The sequence below is a fragment of the Mirounga leonina genome, unplaced genomic scaffold (assembly GCF_011800145.1).
Source record: "Mirounga leonina isolate KUSES-001 unplaced genomic scaffold, KU_Mleo_1.0 Mir_165, whole genome shotgun sequence".
NCBI classification, from domain to species: domain Eukaryota; kingdom Metazoa; phylum Chordata; class Mammalia; order Carnivora; family Phocidae; genus Mirounga; species Mirounga leonina.
In genome coordinates, this window is record NW_023270415.1 from 34,727,677 (window position 1) to 34,744,703 (window position 17,027).

At 35.3% G+C, this 17,027-nt stretch overlaps 1 protein-coding gene across 8 annotated transcripts in view; it reads right to left on the reverse strand.

The window, feature by feature from the left end:
- Nucleotides 1-17,027, reverse strand: part of RMDN1 (regulator of microtubule dynamics 1) — a 56,267-nt gene that overhangs the window by 16,864 nt on the left and 22,376 nt on the right. For all 8 annotated transcript variants that reach the window (XR_004680466.1, XR_004680468.1, XR_004680467.1 and 5 more), the window contains exons 4-5: nucleotides 15,368-15,527; nucleotides 3,288-3,377 (exon numbers count right to left, since the gene is read on the reverse strand). Coding sequence is in view for 5 of the 8 variants with exons in the window: in XM_035011479.1 (XP_034867370.1) it covers nucleotides 3,288-3,377; nucleotides 15,368-15,527 (250 nt within the window). In the remaining 3 variants the exon portion in view is untranslated. The remainder of the gene's footprint in view (nucleotides 1-3,287; nucleotides 3,378-15,367; nucleotides 15,528-17,027) is intronic.

Here is a 17,027-nt window from a genome sequence, read left to right on the forward strand (position 1 = left end):
CTCTATTTATATAAAGTTCAGCAACTAACAGGATTTATCAATATGAGAAAAAACATGAAATTTGTAAATGAATCTAATTTTGAAAACAGTAATCTATAGTTCTCAATGTTTCTTCTAAATAAGGAGGTTCTTTTTGGCAAGTTCTATATGAATACTGGATTAAATAGTATTCTTTCCTAAAAGGAGATCAAAGTACTTAATACTTTTACAAAGTTTCTTCCTGTATGTACATTTCATTCAACTTCACCATCTATACTTACAAAGGAAAAATAAATAATACTTATTCACAGAATGTATTAGTAAAATAATATGTACAATGTAAAATACATTGATAAAGTCTCCCTAATTTCTATTTACTATATGAAAGTCCTATGTGAATTAATGTAAAGCATAAACTACAGAACAACCTTAAAGCAACTATTTTTCCTTTTATCCATTATTTTGTCGAAAGCCACTGAGAAAAATCTCAGATGAATGTTAATCCTATTAAAAATAAAAGACCCTTTTAAAAAAATTGAGACTCCTATCTTACGTTTTTCTTAAAGCCCACATCTTCACTTTCTGTCAGTAATGTGTGAGATACACATTTTAAAATATTTGGATTGGTTACCAGTATGGGCTCTGAAGCCAGACTACCAGGGTTCAAGTCACAGCTCCAAGTTTTTACCTTGGCAAGTTCTCTCTTCTTGCCATGCCTGAGTTTGCTGTTTTATAGAATCGGTAAGAGTAATATACCTACATAATAGAGTTGTGGTAAAAATTAAATGAGTAAGTAACAGGAGGTATTTAACACAGTAATATCTTCTATAACCAGCATAATTTTACTTTCCAAAGTACCAATTTATTACTGACGCTGATTTAATGTTAGCAGTAGTAGAGGTAATAGCTAGAATAAGGCTAATAACCAAGTATGACTTAGCAGAAATCTTGCTTCATTAATATGAGTAAGAATCAGCACTGACTTTTTTTTACTTTTCCATTAAATAGTGATATGATTTATAGCAAAATATGTTTTAAAGTATACACAACTTATACACTAAGCAACCTTTCCTAATTGGAGTTCCACTAGAAAATTAAACCCTACAAAAAATTATATGAATAACTGTTTTCTCCAATCTATCAAGGTATAGATTGGTATAGAGCTAGTATCATTCTAGATGCAAGGGAGAGAAGTTAATTCATAACATGCAATGGATACTTTAGGGAATTTAATTTTCTTATGGAATGGGTTGAGAGGGGCTGCTCTCAAGCAAACCCTTTCTTTTATAATTCTTGCCATTAGTTTAAGTGTTTTCAAAAACAATCCAAAGATAGGGGCACCTGGCTGGCTCAGTCGGTGAACCATGCTTGAGCCCCATGTTGGGTGTAGAGATTATTTAAAATCTTAAAAACAACAACAATCCAAAAATAGTAATTCCTTATGGCTTTAGATATAATAGTGGAATTAGGAATAACAGTACAAATGATCTTTTTAGTATGTAAATACTAAATATCATTTTTAATGTATACTTAACACACTTTGAAATCTGTAAAACATCGATTTTTTTAAAGATTTTATTTATTCATTTGACAGAGAGAGCATAAGCAGGGGGAGCAGCAGACAGAAGGAGAAGCAGACTCCCTGCTGAGCAGAGAGCCCAATGTGGGGCTCGATCCCAGGGCCCTGGGATCATGACCTGAGCCAAAGGCAGACGCTTAATGGACTGAGCCACCCAGGTGCCCGAAAACATTGGTTTTTAAAAAATAATCTATAACCTCTGTTTCCATTAATATATTTCTGTAATTTTTCATGATTTATATTGGAAGATATTTGTCATATATTTCTACATACTATGGTACAGAATAACTTAGGTGATTTATTTAATGCCACTGAGCAAATTATGACATTTCACAGAATCCAAGATAACCATGAAAGTTACTACACATCATTATTATATCTATCATTGAAAAGAAAAAAGCATTGCCTATTAAAAGATACCACTGATTATATAATGCAATCTGATTTCAAGAAAGGTCTTAAAATGTGAAAAATGTTGCATATTATTAAATTGAAAATATATATGTACATGCAGCATACACACGTATACGTGTGTGTGTGTGTGTGTGTGTGTGTGTATACTACTGATGCCAAAATAAAAGCTAGGTCTCCTGATTCCCAGTCCAGTGTTCTTTTCTATTACCCATTGTGTAAAATAAGAATTGAGACTATAATCATAAAATTCAGAAAAGCTATTAGACAGCTTATCTAGCATTCTTCCTATGAATGTTTCCATTACATTCTCTTCTTCTGTATTTTTGAGATGGTCTACAATACCAAAAGAGAAATAAATATGCTGAATTTTTAGTGGCAGTTTTTCGGGAGTTTTTGTTTAGTTTTGTTTAGGACAATGAGGTAGTGTATATGGCACATCATGAAATATACAAACTCCTGGAGAATATCTGGCATCTAAGGAAGAGCTTACTATAAAAGAAGTAACTTTAGGGGCGCCTGGGTGGCTCAGTCGTAGCGCATCTCCCTTCAGCTCAGGTCACGATCCCAGAGTCCTGGGATCGAGCCCCACATCAGGCTCCCTGCTCAGCGGGGAGCCTGCTTCTCCCTCTTCCACTCCCCCCTGCTTGTGTTCCCTCTCTTGCTGTGTGTCTCTCTCTCTTTCAAATAAACAAATAAAATCTTAAAAAAAAGAAAAAAAGTAACTTTAGGGGAAAATATGAAAACACAAAATACACAGAGATAATAATTGTAAATAGTACGATTATTATTGGGAGTGGTTTGTCAATTGTGTTAGATTTTACACCAGACCACAACTCAGGGTATTCAGGACCTTGTAAAGTTCCCTCCCACATACTCTGGTCTTGGCTACATGACTTGTTTAGGTCCACAGGATATTACCAAGTGTGATGCAAAACAGAAAGAAGCTTGATAAAAGTTTGCGCACTGGAATTTTATCTTGGAATGTTCATTCCTGGAAGCCAGCTACCATGCTGTAAAGAAGCATGGGCTAGACTACTAAATAATGCAAAGAAAAGTGGAGAGAAACCGTCATGTAAGAGGCCATCTTGTACATTCTGTTCTAGCTGAAGTCAGAGGTGAAGGCAGCAGTATGAATGACTTCAGCTACACCAAACAGATCATCAGAAGCACCACTACATAGTTAACCCACAAAATTTTGAGAAATAAGCTGTCACTGCATTAGACCTCTAAGTTTTAGGTGGTTTGCTCTACAGCAATAGATAAGTGAAACAGAAATTTATTTAAAAAACTAATTCCTTTTAAAATTCAACAGTACCTCAAAATGCTCCTTGATAATGTAGGCATTTGCAATTTTAGCCTTGATGCCTTCATAATCTCCAACATCACTAATACAGATTGCATACCACTAAAAACAGAAGTAAAAAACATGTAAGAATAATAATACTCTACTAAGGTTCCATTCAATACAAGGTAAAACTGAGTATTTATTCCTCAATAGTCATTCTCATTCAACAAAAACTTAGCATAAAAACTGTATTAAATATACTGTCATATAAAAGAAAAGTAGACATGGACCTTAAAGAATTCAAGGACACGTTTATAGAAAACTGTAATACAAGATAAAGAACAGAGTCTCTAAGGAAGTTATCAGCACAACGGGGAAATAATGATTCGTGTTTATGATGAGTATAAATTTAGAAACTGAATAACTATCATTTTATTTTCTCATCCTCTTTTCAGCAAGCTGCCTCTTCTCCCATCTGCACTGTTACAGTAATAAGCCACATTTGTCGATTGTGACTTTGTCCCTGTAGCCATAGTTGAGACAATACACCTAAACTGAGACTGAGTTTCATCCCAAAGGACTAAATCCAAAAATATCCAAGCTTTATAAACTCAAGTTCTGTAGAAAGTCACAAGACTTAGAATGAGAAAAAAATAGTCTGTAGAGAAAAAGATTTGCAGGTAACAGCAAAGAGGAAAGACAATGGAACATCAGAGCAATCGAGCCAGTTTTTCCTGAACCAAAAGCACCCTGCCTTTAGGTTCTATGAAAGACAGTAAGTAGTTCCTTATAAACAAAACAAAACAAAACAAAAAAACACCTCCTGTTTTTGTTTGAGCTTATTTGTGTGGGGTTTTAATGATTATAACCAGAAAGATTTTAACTAAAACAAACTTCTGTTTAAATCTATTCTCCACCAAAGGGGCGCCTGGGTGGCTCAGATGGTTAAGCGTCTGCCTTCGGCTCAGGTCATGATCCTGGAGTCCCGGGATCGAGTCCCGCTTTGGGCTCCCTGCTAGGTGGGGAGCCTGCTTCTCCCTCTGCCTCTGCCTCTCTCTCTCTCTCTCTGACTCTCATGAATAAATAAATAAAAAAACATTAAAAAAAATAAAATAGGGCGCCTGGGTGGCTCAGTCGTTAAGCGTCTGCCTTCAGCTCAGGTCATGGTCCCAGGGTCCTGGGATCGAGTCCCACATCGGGCTCCCTGCTCCACGGGAAGCCTGCTTCTCCCTCTCCCACTCCCCCTGCTTCTGTTCCTGCTCTCGCTATCTCTCTCTCTGTCAAATAAATAAATAAAATCTTTTAAAAATAAATAAATAAATAAATAAAATAAAAAAATAAAATAAATAAAATAAATCTATTCTCCACCAAAATTTTGATGAGTTTATTGAAAATTAAAAAGTGTACCTTAAAACACACATACGTGCATAGGTGCACACACACACACACACCCCCTCTATAGGTGATGTGCACTTATCTCCACTGAGAGTTATCCAGTTGCCCAAATCCAAATGACTAGAGGGGTCACACAGGGTTTCAAATTTGGTGTTCTGATCTTCTACCACATATCAGGACTCTGGATAACATCACTTTTCTCTTATATATCTATCTTCTATATGCAAAGCAAACACAAGCTTATGGATGAATCCTAAACATTTTCTTCCCTGATTAGACTGGCAGTATTCTGAGATTTTTAACAATATGTCAAAGACGTATCACAGTAACAGCACAAAGAGCAGTCATTAACACATGAAGTATATATCGCTTGATGTGGACTATAAGTTAAAGATGTACGCTATAAAACTTAAAGCAACCACTAAAACAACATAATACAATTACAGTCACTCAAATAAATAAAATGGAATCTAAAAAATGACCAATACAAAAGAAGGCAGAAAAAGAAGAAAATGAGAACAGATGGAACAAATAGAAAATAGAAAGATAGGAAATTTAAAACCAAAAATATCATTAATCACATTAAATGTAAATGGTCCAAACACCCCAACTGAAAGCCAAATTGGATTAAAATTAAGACAGACTGACAGTGACGTAAGTGAAAACGGCAAGTAAAGAAATCTGAATTCTCTCCTCCATAAAAGCAATAAATAAAAATGAGCAACAATTATTAGAATCAATGTTTTTTTGGAACTCCAAAATTAACCTAAAGCTTGCAGTGACCTGGGAATGCTTATTCAAAGCAAGAGATTATTCCTAATGAGAACAGTGAACTTTGTGCTGTTTTATCCTACTCCAGTCCCTTCCCATACTCCCAGTCTCAGTGGGAGCTGTGAAAACAGCCCACCATTCCTGGTACCAAATGGAACAGATCTCATTCATGGAGAGCTATAATTAATTATTTGTCCTGATCTGTTTGGTGGCTCCCTGGAAGACTGGCCTTGTACATATTTCACCTAAACTGAAAAGGCCCTAGTGATAAAGGATAAAGCTGCTTCCTAGGGGCGGTGGGGAGGAAGGTTAGGTAGAGATGTCCCTAAGGGCTCTGAAAAGCTTCAGTAAAGAAAAGCCAAAAGAATATTTCATGACATATGAAAATTATATTCAATTCAAATTTCAGTGCCCACGAATAATGCTTTACTAGAACAACAGTCATGCTCATCACTTATGCATTGACTATGACTGCTTTTGCTCAACATGGCAGAGGTGAATTGTGATGAGAGATCATATGATATATATATATTTTTAAGATTTTATTTATTTATTTGTCAGAAAGATAGAGAGCACAAGCAGGGGGAGTGGCAGAGGGAGAGGGAGAAGCAGGCTCCCCACTGAGCAGGGAGACCAATGTGGGACTCGATCTCAGGACCCTGGGATCATGACCTGAGCCGAAGGCAGTCGCTTAACACTGAGCCACCTAGGCGCCCCATCATATGTGGTATTTTAACGGATTCCCACTGCTGCTCCATAACCCTGTGAATCACACTGAGAGGGTTATAACCTGACAGAATTTTGAGTGCCACGCATACTGCCATACCATGACATTTTATTTTTTATTACCAATGCATATGTCAAAGGAAGATAAAATGGACTTCAAATGTCATGCTTTGAAAGCATAGTGAAATGTGAATTATTTTGTTACTGAATTAAATAGCAAAGCATTTTGGGGGAAAAAAAAGCTCCAAAATATCCCTGAAAATCCAAAAAGGACACACATCCTTAGGAAAGATCTGAGATGGCCCTAAGCTTACCACCTGCTGACCTTAAGGCTCTTCATAAACAGGAATTGAAAGCTAGGTACAGTTTAAAACTGCCCAGCTAAGTGTTAAAGGTATGTCCCAATACCTACACAGAGCCCTATGATCAACACTGGAAAACATTTGGGTTCCAGACATTTTATAAACTACCTGTTCAATCATTAACTGACCACTAAGCTAACAGAAGAGAGACTTCAGTGGCTATATATGACAAAGAAATCATTTGTTCAGAAAAGCCACTAAAGAAAAATAACAGAGGAGGCCTGGCTGGCTCAGTCAGTAGAGCATGTGACTCTTGATCTCAAGGTTGTGAGTTTGAGCCCCACATTGGATGCAGAGATTACTTAAAAATAAAATCTTAAAAAAGAAAAAAGAAAGAAATAACAAATACTAAAAGCCGCCACAACAAATTCTGGGAAAAGAGGGAATCTGATTTCCAGATTTACCACATTATAATAGTCAACAGTTTCAACAAAAAGTTATAAAGCATGCAAAAATTAAAGTATAACCCACACACAGGAGGAAAAAAATCAACAGTAGGTTAAGTGTCTGCCTTTGGCTCAGGTCATGATCCCAGGGTCCTGGGATTGAGTTCCTCATCGGGTTCCCTGCTCTGCAGGGAGTCTCCTTTTCCCTCTGCCTCTGCCTCTCTCTCTGTCTCTCATGAATAAATAAAATCTTTAAAAAAAAAAAGAATAAACAAAAAATCTGACAAATGAATAATAAGTAATACTACAGAGTTAGTAATCAAAAGAACTTCCAACAAAGCGAACACCAGGATCAGATGACTTCACTGACAAATTCTACCAAATGTTTAAAGAAAATTAACACCAAGCTTCTCTAAAGTCTTCCAAAAAATAGAAAAACAATGAACATTTCTTAAGTATTCTATGACACCAGTGTTACTCTGATACCAAAACCATCACAAAACATCACAACAAAAGAAACCTAATAAAGTTGCAAAAACTCTCAATAAAATACTAATAGATCGAATTCAGCAGAACATTAAAAGGAATAATTCACCACAATCAAGTGGGATTTATCCCTGGAATGCAAGAATAATTCAACATACATGCATCAATCAATATGATGCATCACATTAATAGAAAAAAAGAATCATATGATCATTTTAATAGATACAGAAAAACATATGACAAAACTTGACATCCATTCATAAGAACTCCCAACAAGCTGAATTAGAGATAGAAGGAATATCTCAACATAATAAAGACCATATGTGATAAATCCACAGCTAGCATCATACTCAATGATGAAAAGTTGAAAAACTTCCTCTAAGACCAAGAACAAGACAAGGGTGCTCACTCTTACCACTCCTATTCATCACAGTACTTGAAGTCCTACCTAGAGCAATCAGGCAAGAAAAAAAAAAAAAAGTTATCAGATTTGGAAAGGAAGAGGTAAAAATATCTCTATTTGCACGTGACATGATCTTATATATAAAAGTCCAAAAGACTCAACAAAAAAAAAGCTATTTGATCTAATCACTGAATTCAGTAAAGTTATAGGATATAAAATTAACATGCAAATATCAGTAGCAATTCTATAACCTAACAACAAATTTTCTAAAAAAGAAATAGTTCTCATTACAAGAGGATCAAAATCGAATAGGAATAAACTTACATAAGAAGATCTCTACTCTGAAAACTGCAAGATAACAACCAAAGAAATCAAATATAAATAAATGGAAAGATAACCCACGTTCATGCAATGGAAGAATATTGTTAAAACAGCAATACGACCAAAAGCCATCTATAGAGTCAATGCAATCCCTATCAAGATACCAATGGCATTTTTTACAGAAGTAGAAAAAAACACACCTAAAACTTAGAGGGAAGCACAAAAGACCCAAAATAGCCAAAGAAATCCTGAGAAAAAAGAACAAGCTTAACTATAAAGCTACAGTCATTAAAACAGCATGGTACTGGCATAAAAACAAACAGACAAATGGAACAGAACTCAGAACCCAGAAATAAACCCAAGAATATACAGTCAGCTAATATTTGACAAGGGAGCTAAGAATATTTAATTGAGAAAGGACAGACTAGGGGCGTGTGAGTGGCTCAGTCGGTTAAGCGTCTACCTTCGGCTCAGGTCGTGATCCCAGGGTCCTGGTATCGAGCCTTGCATCAGGCTCCCTGCTCGGCGAGAAGCCCGCTTCTTCCTCTCCCACTCCCCCTGCTTGTGTTCCCTCTCTTGCTGTCTCTCTCTCTGTCAAATAAATAAAATCTTAAAAAAAAAAAAAAAGGGACAGACTACCAAAATGGCACTGGATTATGGGATATTCACATGTAAAGGAATAAAACTAGACACATCTTATACCACTCACAAAAATTAACTCAAAATGAGGTAAAGGCTTAAATGTAAGACCTGAAACTATGAAACTCCTAGAAGAAAACAGGAATAAAGCCTCTTGACATGGGTCTTGGTAATGATTTTTTGGATATGACACCTAAAGTACAGGCAACAAGATAAAAAATAAACAAGTGGTACTACATCAAACTAAAAAGCTTCAGCACAGGAAAAGAAACCATCAACAAAATGAAAAGGCCTACTGAGTGGGAGAAAACATTTGCAACAATATATCTAATAAAGGGTTAATATCTGAATTATAATTCATACAATTACATATAAGTCAATAGCAAAAAAACAAATAACACAATTTAAAAATGGGCAGAGGACCTGAATAGACATTTCTCCAAAGAAGATATAAGAAAGGCCAAGAGAAGATGCTCAACATCAATAGTCGTTAAGGAAATGCAAATTAAAACAGCAATGAGGTATCACCTCACACCTGTTAAAAATGTCCATCATCAAAAAAAGATAAATGCAGGCATGGATGTGGAGAAAAGGGAACCCTTATGACTGTTGGGATTCTAAATTGGTATAGCCAATACCAATTGGTATAGCCAATCCTCAAAAAATTTAAATATAATTACCATATGATCCAGCAATTCCACTTGGGAATTTATCCAAAAAAAAAACAAAAAACAAAACACCTACTTGAAAAGGTATCTGCACGGGTGCCTGGGTGGCTCAGTCGTTAAGCGTCTGCCTTCGGCTCAGGTCATGGTCCCAGGGTCCTGGGATCGAGTCCCACATCGGGCTCCCTGCTTGGCGAGAAGCCTGCTTCTCCCTCTCCCACTCCCCCTGCTTGTGTTCCTGCTCTCACTATCTCTCTCTCTGTCAAATAAATAAATAAAATCTTTAAAAAAAAAAAAAGAAAAGGTATCTGTACCTCCATGTTCAAAGCATCATTTGCAATAGCCAAAATGGAAAGAACCTAAGTACAGATCAACAGATGATGGGTAAATTAGTTGTGGTGTGTGTATACACACACACACACACAGACACACACACACACTGAAATATTATTCAACCATAAAAAACAAGGGAATCCGGGCGCCTGGGTGGCTCAGTCATTAAGCGTCTGCCTTCAGCTCAGGTCATGGTCCCAGGGTCCTGGGATCGGGCCCCACATCGGGCTCCCTGCTCGGCGGGAAGCCTGCTTCTCCCTCTCCCACTCCCCCTGCTTGTGTTCCCTCTCTCACTGTGTCTCTCTCTGTCAAATAAATTTAAAAAATCTTAAAAAAAAAACAAACAAACAAGGGAATCCTGCCATTTGCAGCAACATGGATGGACTCTGAAGGCATTATGCTAAGTGAATAAAAATACTGTATGATCTCACTTACATGTAGAATCTTAAAAAAAAACAATCATAAGACTTGTGGTTACCAGAGGCAGAGTCGGGGGAGGGGGAATTGGAGGGAGGTGGTCAAGAGGTACAAACTTCCAGTTTTAAGATAAATAATTACAGCTGAACAACACAGATTTAAACTGTGCAGATCCACTTATACACAGATTTCTTCTGAGAAATATAGTACTGTAAATCTATTTTCCTTATCATTTTTTTGAATATTCTCTTTTTTGCAACTTACTTTATTGTAAGAATACAGTATACAAGACATATAACATACAAAATATGTACTTATTTATGTTATCATTAAAGCTTCCAGTCAACAGGTTATTAGTAGCTTCTCCCCATGTTGTTCAAGGGTGAACTGTATTATGGATGTAATGTACAACATGAAGACTACAGCTAATACTGATGTATGATATACAGAAAAGTTCGTAAGAGAATAAACCCTAAGAGTTCTCATCACGAGGAAATTTTTTTTTCTCTTTCTTTCCTTTTTACCGCATCTATATTAGAAGATATCAGCTGATATCAGCTGAACCTATTATGGTAATATTTCACAATATGTGCAAACCAAACCATCATGCTGTATGCCTTAAACTTATACGACAATGTATGTCAATTTTTTCTCAATAAAACCAGAGAAAAAGAAAAAAGAGAATTAAAGAGTACTGTCTCTTATGATGCAAAATTCCTCAACAAAATAATGGCAAGCTGAATTTAGCAGCATACGAAAAGGATTACACAACATGACCAAGTGGGATTTATCCCAAAATACAAGGTTGGTTCACCATATGAAAATCAATTAATGTAAGATACCAAATTAAAAGAATTAAGGGGGGGAAAAAACCAACATGATCATCTCAACACACACAGAGAAAAGCATCTGACAAAATCCAACACCCATTCATGATAAAAACACTCAACAACTAGGAATGGAAGGGAACTTTCTCAATCTGATAAAGAGCATTTATGGAAAACCCACAGCTAACATCATAGTAAATGGTGAAAGCCTAATAGCTACCCTCCTATAATCAGGAACAAAACAAAGATATCTACTCTTGTCACTCCTACTCAACACTGTACTGAAGTTCTAGCAAGGGAAACTGAGGAAGATACTAAGAAATAATAGGTGTCCAGATTGGAAAAGAAAAAGTAAAACTATCTATGGATAATTTATTTACAGACACGTTCATAATATAGAAAAAACCTAAATAATCAACAAAACAACTAGTAGAGCCAAGAAATGAGTTCAGCAAAGCTACAGGATATAAAATTAATATACAAATATTTGTTGCACTCCTATACACTAGCAATGAACAATCTGAAAATGAAATTAAGAATTCCAATAGCATCAAAAAGAATAAAATACTTAAAGAATAAATTTAACCAAAGTACAAGACTTGAAGACGGAAAATTACAAAACACTGCTGAAAGAAGAAAAACATCTAAATAAATGAACAGACAACACATATCTGTGGATTGGAAGACATAATGCTGTTAAGATGACAATATTCCCCAAACTAACTTACAGATTCAATGTAATCCCTATCAAAAACCCAACTGGTTTCTTTGAAGAAATTTACAAGCTGATCCTAAAATATGTATGGAAATTGAAGGAACTCAGAATGGTGAAAATAATCTTGAAAAAGAACAGCTAGAAGACTCACAGTTCCTTATTTCAAAACTTATCACAAAGCTATAATAATCAAGACACAACATGACCAAGTGGGATTTATCCCAAAATACAAGGTTGGTTCACCATTTGAAAATCACAAAGACCAACAGGTCTACAATTAGACCAATGAAATAGAATTGGGAATTCAAAAACAAACTTATACATTTATGTTCAACTGATTTTCATCAAAGATGAAAATGGAGAAGGAACAGTCTTTTCAACAAATGGTGGCAGGACAACTAGGTATTTACATACAAAAAAAACGAATTTGAACTCCTATCTCAACCATAAAAGCTAACTCTTTTAAGGACCAAAGACCTAAATGTAAGAGCTAAAAAATATAAAACTCTTAGAAACAGAGGTAAAAATCTGTGTTTTTTTAGATATGACACCAAAAGCATAAGCAATCAAAGAAAACTAAACTGGACTTCCTCAAAATTAAAAACTTGTGCATCAAAGCTCATCATCAAAAAAGTAAAAAGACAATCCACAGAATGGGAGAAAATAGTTGCAAATCATATATCTAATCAGAGACTAATAACCAGAAAATATTCTTAAAACTCAACAATAAAAAGATAAACCTAGTTGAAAAATGGGCCAAGAATTTGAATAGACATTTCTCCAAAACCAATGTCCAATAAGCACATGAAAAGATGATCAATATTATTACTCATTAGGAAAATGCGAATCAAAACCATAAGATACCGCTTCACACCCACTAGTTTTAATTTTTTTCAATGGATAATTACAAGTATTAGCAAGGATTTGGAGAAACTGGAACCCTCACACACTGCTAGTGGCAATAGAAAATGATATAGCTGCTTCGAAGAACAATTCGACAGTTCTTCCAAAAGAATTACATAGGGGTGCCTGGGTGGCTCAGTTAGTTAAACATCTGCCTTCAGCTCGGGTCATGATCTCAGGGTCGTGAGATCAAGCCCCTCATCTAGCTCCCTGCGCATTCAGCAGGAAGTCCGCTCACTTTCTCTCTCCAGCCCCCAAAATAAATAAATAAATCTAAAAAGAAAAAAGAATTACATAGAATTACGTATGACCCAGCAAGTCCATTCCTAGATATACATACTCAAAAGAACTGAAAACAGGTATTTAGGGGTGCCTGCGTGGCTCAGTCCTTAAGCATCTGCCTTTGGCTCAGGAAATGTTCCTGGGGTCCTGGGATCGAGCCCCGCATCGGGCTCCCAGCTCAGCGGGGAGCCTGCTTCTCCCTCTCCCACTCCCCCTGCCTGTGTTCCCTCTCTTGCTGTCTCTCTCTCTAACAAATAAAATCCTAAAAAAAAAAAAAAAAAACCACCCAAAAACCAGGTATTTAAAAAATACCTGTACATGAATGTTGATATTTACACTATAAACAATAGCCAAAAGTGTGGAAATAACCCAAATGTCCATCAACTAATCAATGGGTAAACAAAATGTGGTGTATCCCTACGATGGAATGTTATTCATCCATAAAAAGAAATAAAATACTGATGCATGTTACAATGTGGATGGACCTCAAAAACATGGTAAGTGAAAGATGTCAAACACAAATGATCCCATACTGTATGATGCCACTTCTCTGAAATATCCTGAATAGGTAAAGCCATAGACACAGCAAGATTAGTGGTTGTCAGGAGAGTAACAGGCAATAGAGAGTGACTACTTAATTGGACTTAATGGGTTTCCTTCTGGGGTGATAAAAATGTTCTGGAACTAGAGGTAATGGTTGTACAACACTATAAATGTATTAAAGGCCACCATATTGTGCATTTATAAAATGGGTGACTTTATGCTGTGTGAATTTACCTCCATAAGAAAAAAAAAAGTAAAAGCAAATGTTCACAGAAAATCTTGTACACAATTGTACACAGTATTATTCATAATAGCCAAAAAGTGGAAACACCCCAAATGTTCACCAGCTGATGGATAAACAAAACTGATATATCCAAACAATGGAATATTATTCAGTCATAAAAAAATGAAGTACTGTCACATACTCAATATGGATGAACCTTGAAAATATTATGCAAAGGGAAAGAAGCCAGACACATAAAGGCCACCTATTGTTAATTCCATTTATATGAAATGTCTAGAATAGGAAAATTCATTGAGACAGAAAGTAGATTAGTGTTTGCCAGGGTACAGGTGCAGGGGAGAATTGGAATTAACTGCTGGTAGGTATAGGGTTTGTTCTGGGGGTAACAGAAATATTATGGAATTAGACAGTGCTGATGGTTGCACAACACAGGGAAAATGTGAAAAACCACTGAAGTATATGTATTACAATGATGAATTTTATATAATGTGAAATATATAAGTAAAAATAAAAGCAAGACTTAATCACTTGTTTACATATTAAATATAAAGACACAGTTAAAAGTAAAAGGACAGAGAAGGATATAACATGCTAACAATCAAAAGAAAATAAGAGTTGCTATGTTTTTATCAAAGTAGACGATAAAACCAAGAGTATTTCAAAGATAAAGGGGATCATTTTACAGTGATAAAGAGGTTAATGCATCAAGAAAATATAATAATCCTAAATGCTTACATTCCTAATAGAAACTTCAAAATACATGCTGCAAAAATTAATAAAATTGCAAAGAAACAGACAAACCTACAATTATACTTGGACATTTCAACATGCCTCTCTCAATAATTTATAGAACAAGTAGATAGAAAATCAGTAAGGACACAAAAGACTTGAACAACACTATCAACCAACCTGACCTGAATGACATTTATAAAACACTCCCAACAATAGCTGAATAAACATTCTTTTCATGTGCACAGAAATATTTACAAAGATGGACCATATTCTGGGTCATGAAACAAATCTCAACAAATTAAGGAATCCATATCTGTTTTATTTTTAATATAAACCAGTATTAGAGGGGTGTTGAGGGAGACTGGCCCCTAAAGGGAGCATTTGGAAATGGGTGGAGATGGAATTTGGTTGTCACAATGACTTGGCAGATCTACTGAGGACAGTCCAACATCATAAAGTGATGTCCTAATCCAAAATACCAATAATGTCACCATGTGTCCCCACAGTGCCAATTGAAAAACATCATTCTAAACCAGTCAGGAAATCCAGGAACTAGAAGAGTTACATGTTAAAGTTATAGAAGGTCTTAGCTGTCCAGCTGCTCTATTCTCACCTCTACATAAAACAGAAGTATAATGTGAGGAAAATTAGTAAACACCTGTCAAGTGCTTATACTACTAGGAATAAAGATATAGACAATTCACGAAACAACTAACACTTTTGTTTAAAAATAATCATTCACAAAAGTAATTTATCAACACACTAATAAAGTTAGAATAAATGTTCAAGAATGCAAAGAAAAAAACTACATCTTTTTGAAAAAACATTATAAAAATAAATCTCTTCCTTACTTCTTTAAAATAGACAAATTTTCTTTCCTCTGTAAATTAGGAATAATAAGTAAGTATAGACCAATGTACCTCTCACATGGTAACAGTTTCATTACTTTAAGCATCTCACCTTATGAGCTGCAAAACTGGATTCATTTTTTTCCAGTGCTCTTTTTGCATACTCTAGGGCTTCATAGACCAAGAGTTTTTTCTCCTCTTCTGAGGTCCCACTAAGCTGAGCTATATCACGTGATGCCCGTGCCAATCGCCACAGTAACTCTGCATCTTCACTAATTTGAAATAAATATAAAATAACCATTTTAGCTCACATTTAAAAACTGTTAAAGGTCACATCACTAATGAATAAATATGATGGTCTTTCAGGTCAGTGAAGATATAGCAGTATCAAAAGCCATTATTCATAATGTTGTATTTTCACATAAAAACTTTATTTGCTAAAATTTCCTACAAAATATCCAGTATCATATATAAATATTAACTTTCCTAAATTATCTAAAATACTAACTTCCTCGGGCACCTGGGTGGCTCAGTGAAGCGTCTGCCTTTGGCTCAGGTCATGACCCCAGGGTCCTGGGACGGAGGCCTGCATTGGGCTCCCTGCTCATCGGGGAGCTTGCTTCTCCCTCTCCTTCTGCTGCTCCCCAACCCCTGCCCGTGCTCTCTCACTCTCACTCTCTCTCAAGTGAATAAATAAATAAAATACTAACTTCCTTAGAAAATATCTTTGTATTTGAATTCTCTAAACACCTGCACTACAAAATTCAACATATAACCTAAGGCTTGAGACACTTCAGACAACTCACTAACTGGTTCAGACAGTACCATAAAAATTCACAAACTTTAGAGAGTGGGTCATGCTCAACAAAACAAAACTGCTATATCCCCAGCTCCAAATATAGTACTGGCAGACAATAGGTATATGATAAATATGTTAATAAATAAATGATTGAATATAACAGAATCTCAAAATAAATCTTGTTTGAATGTGTCATCCATGCCATGATGCATGGGAATATTTCAAGTGAGGGCCTGGACTCCTTGAAGAATTTCCATATGAATATACTTATATAAAATAAGAAATGGTTAATAAATAAAATAGCAACCACAATTAAGAGTTAGAAATATTTTTAAAAACATTAAAACTCCTTTTTATTAAATGTCTTTAAGCCCATTATATATTTACCAAAATATGGTATTCACATAAAATTTTGAAACTAAAGGTAGCAATAGTATATTTATAATTAAATTATAGTAACTATCTTATAGCTTACTTTTCAAGTAATGACTAAAATGACTATAAAATGCCAAACATGATACTATAAGTAACTAAGGGAAAAATGGAGAAGAAAAAGTGGATTCTAGAGATATTTAGGAAGTAAAATTGATGGGTCATGAAGAGAGAACTGGTCTTAGGAATCTAAGAAAGGTAGCTGAAAATGACTCAGTATTTTTAGTTTAGGATTAGGTAATCTGTGACCTGGAAATGCCAATTTAGCCTTATTAAACCTATTTTATAGCGCAGACTCTCCTTCCACCTACATCCTCCCCAAAACTAACTGCACACTGATACTCTGGACTAAACATGTAACCTAATACTAAAAATAGAAAAAGGAGTTATTTTTAGTTTCTCTAAAAAAACTGCTTCTAAAGTGATACACAGATACTATTCAATGATGCCATACAAACATCCTAATTCATTTACATCTTATGCCAGTAAGAAATTCACTTAAAAAAATGAGAAATATACAATATAGATAACCATATATTCA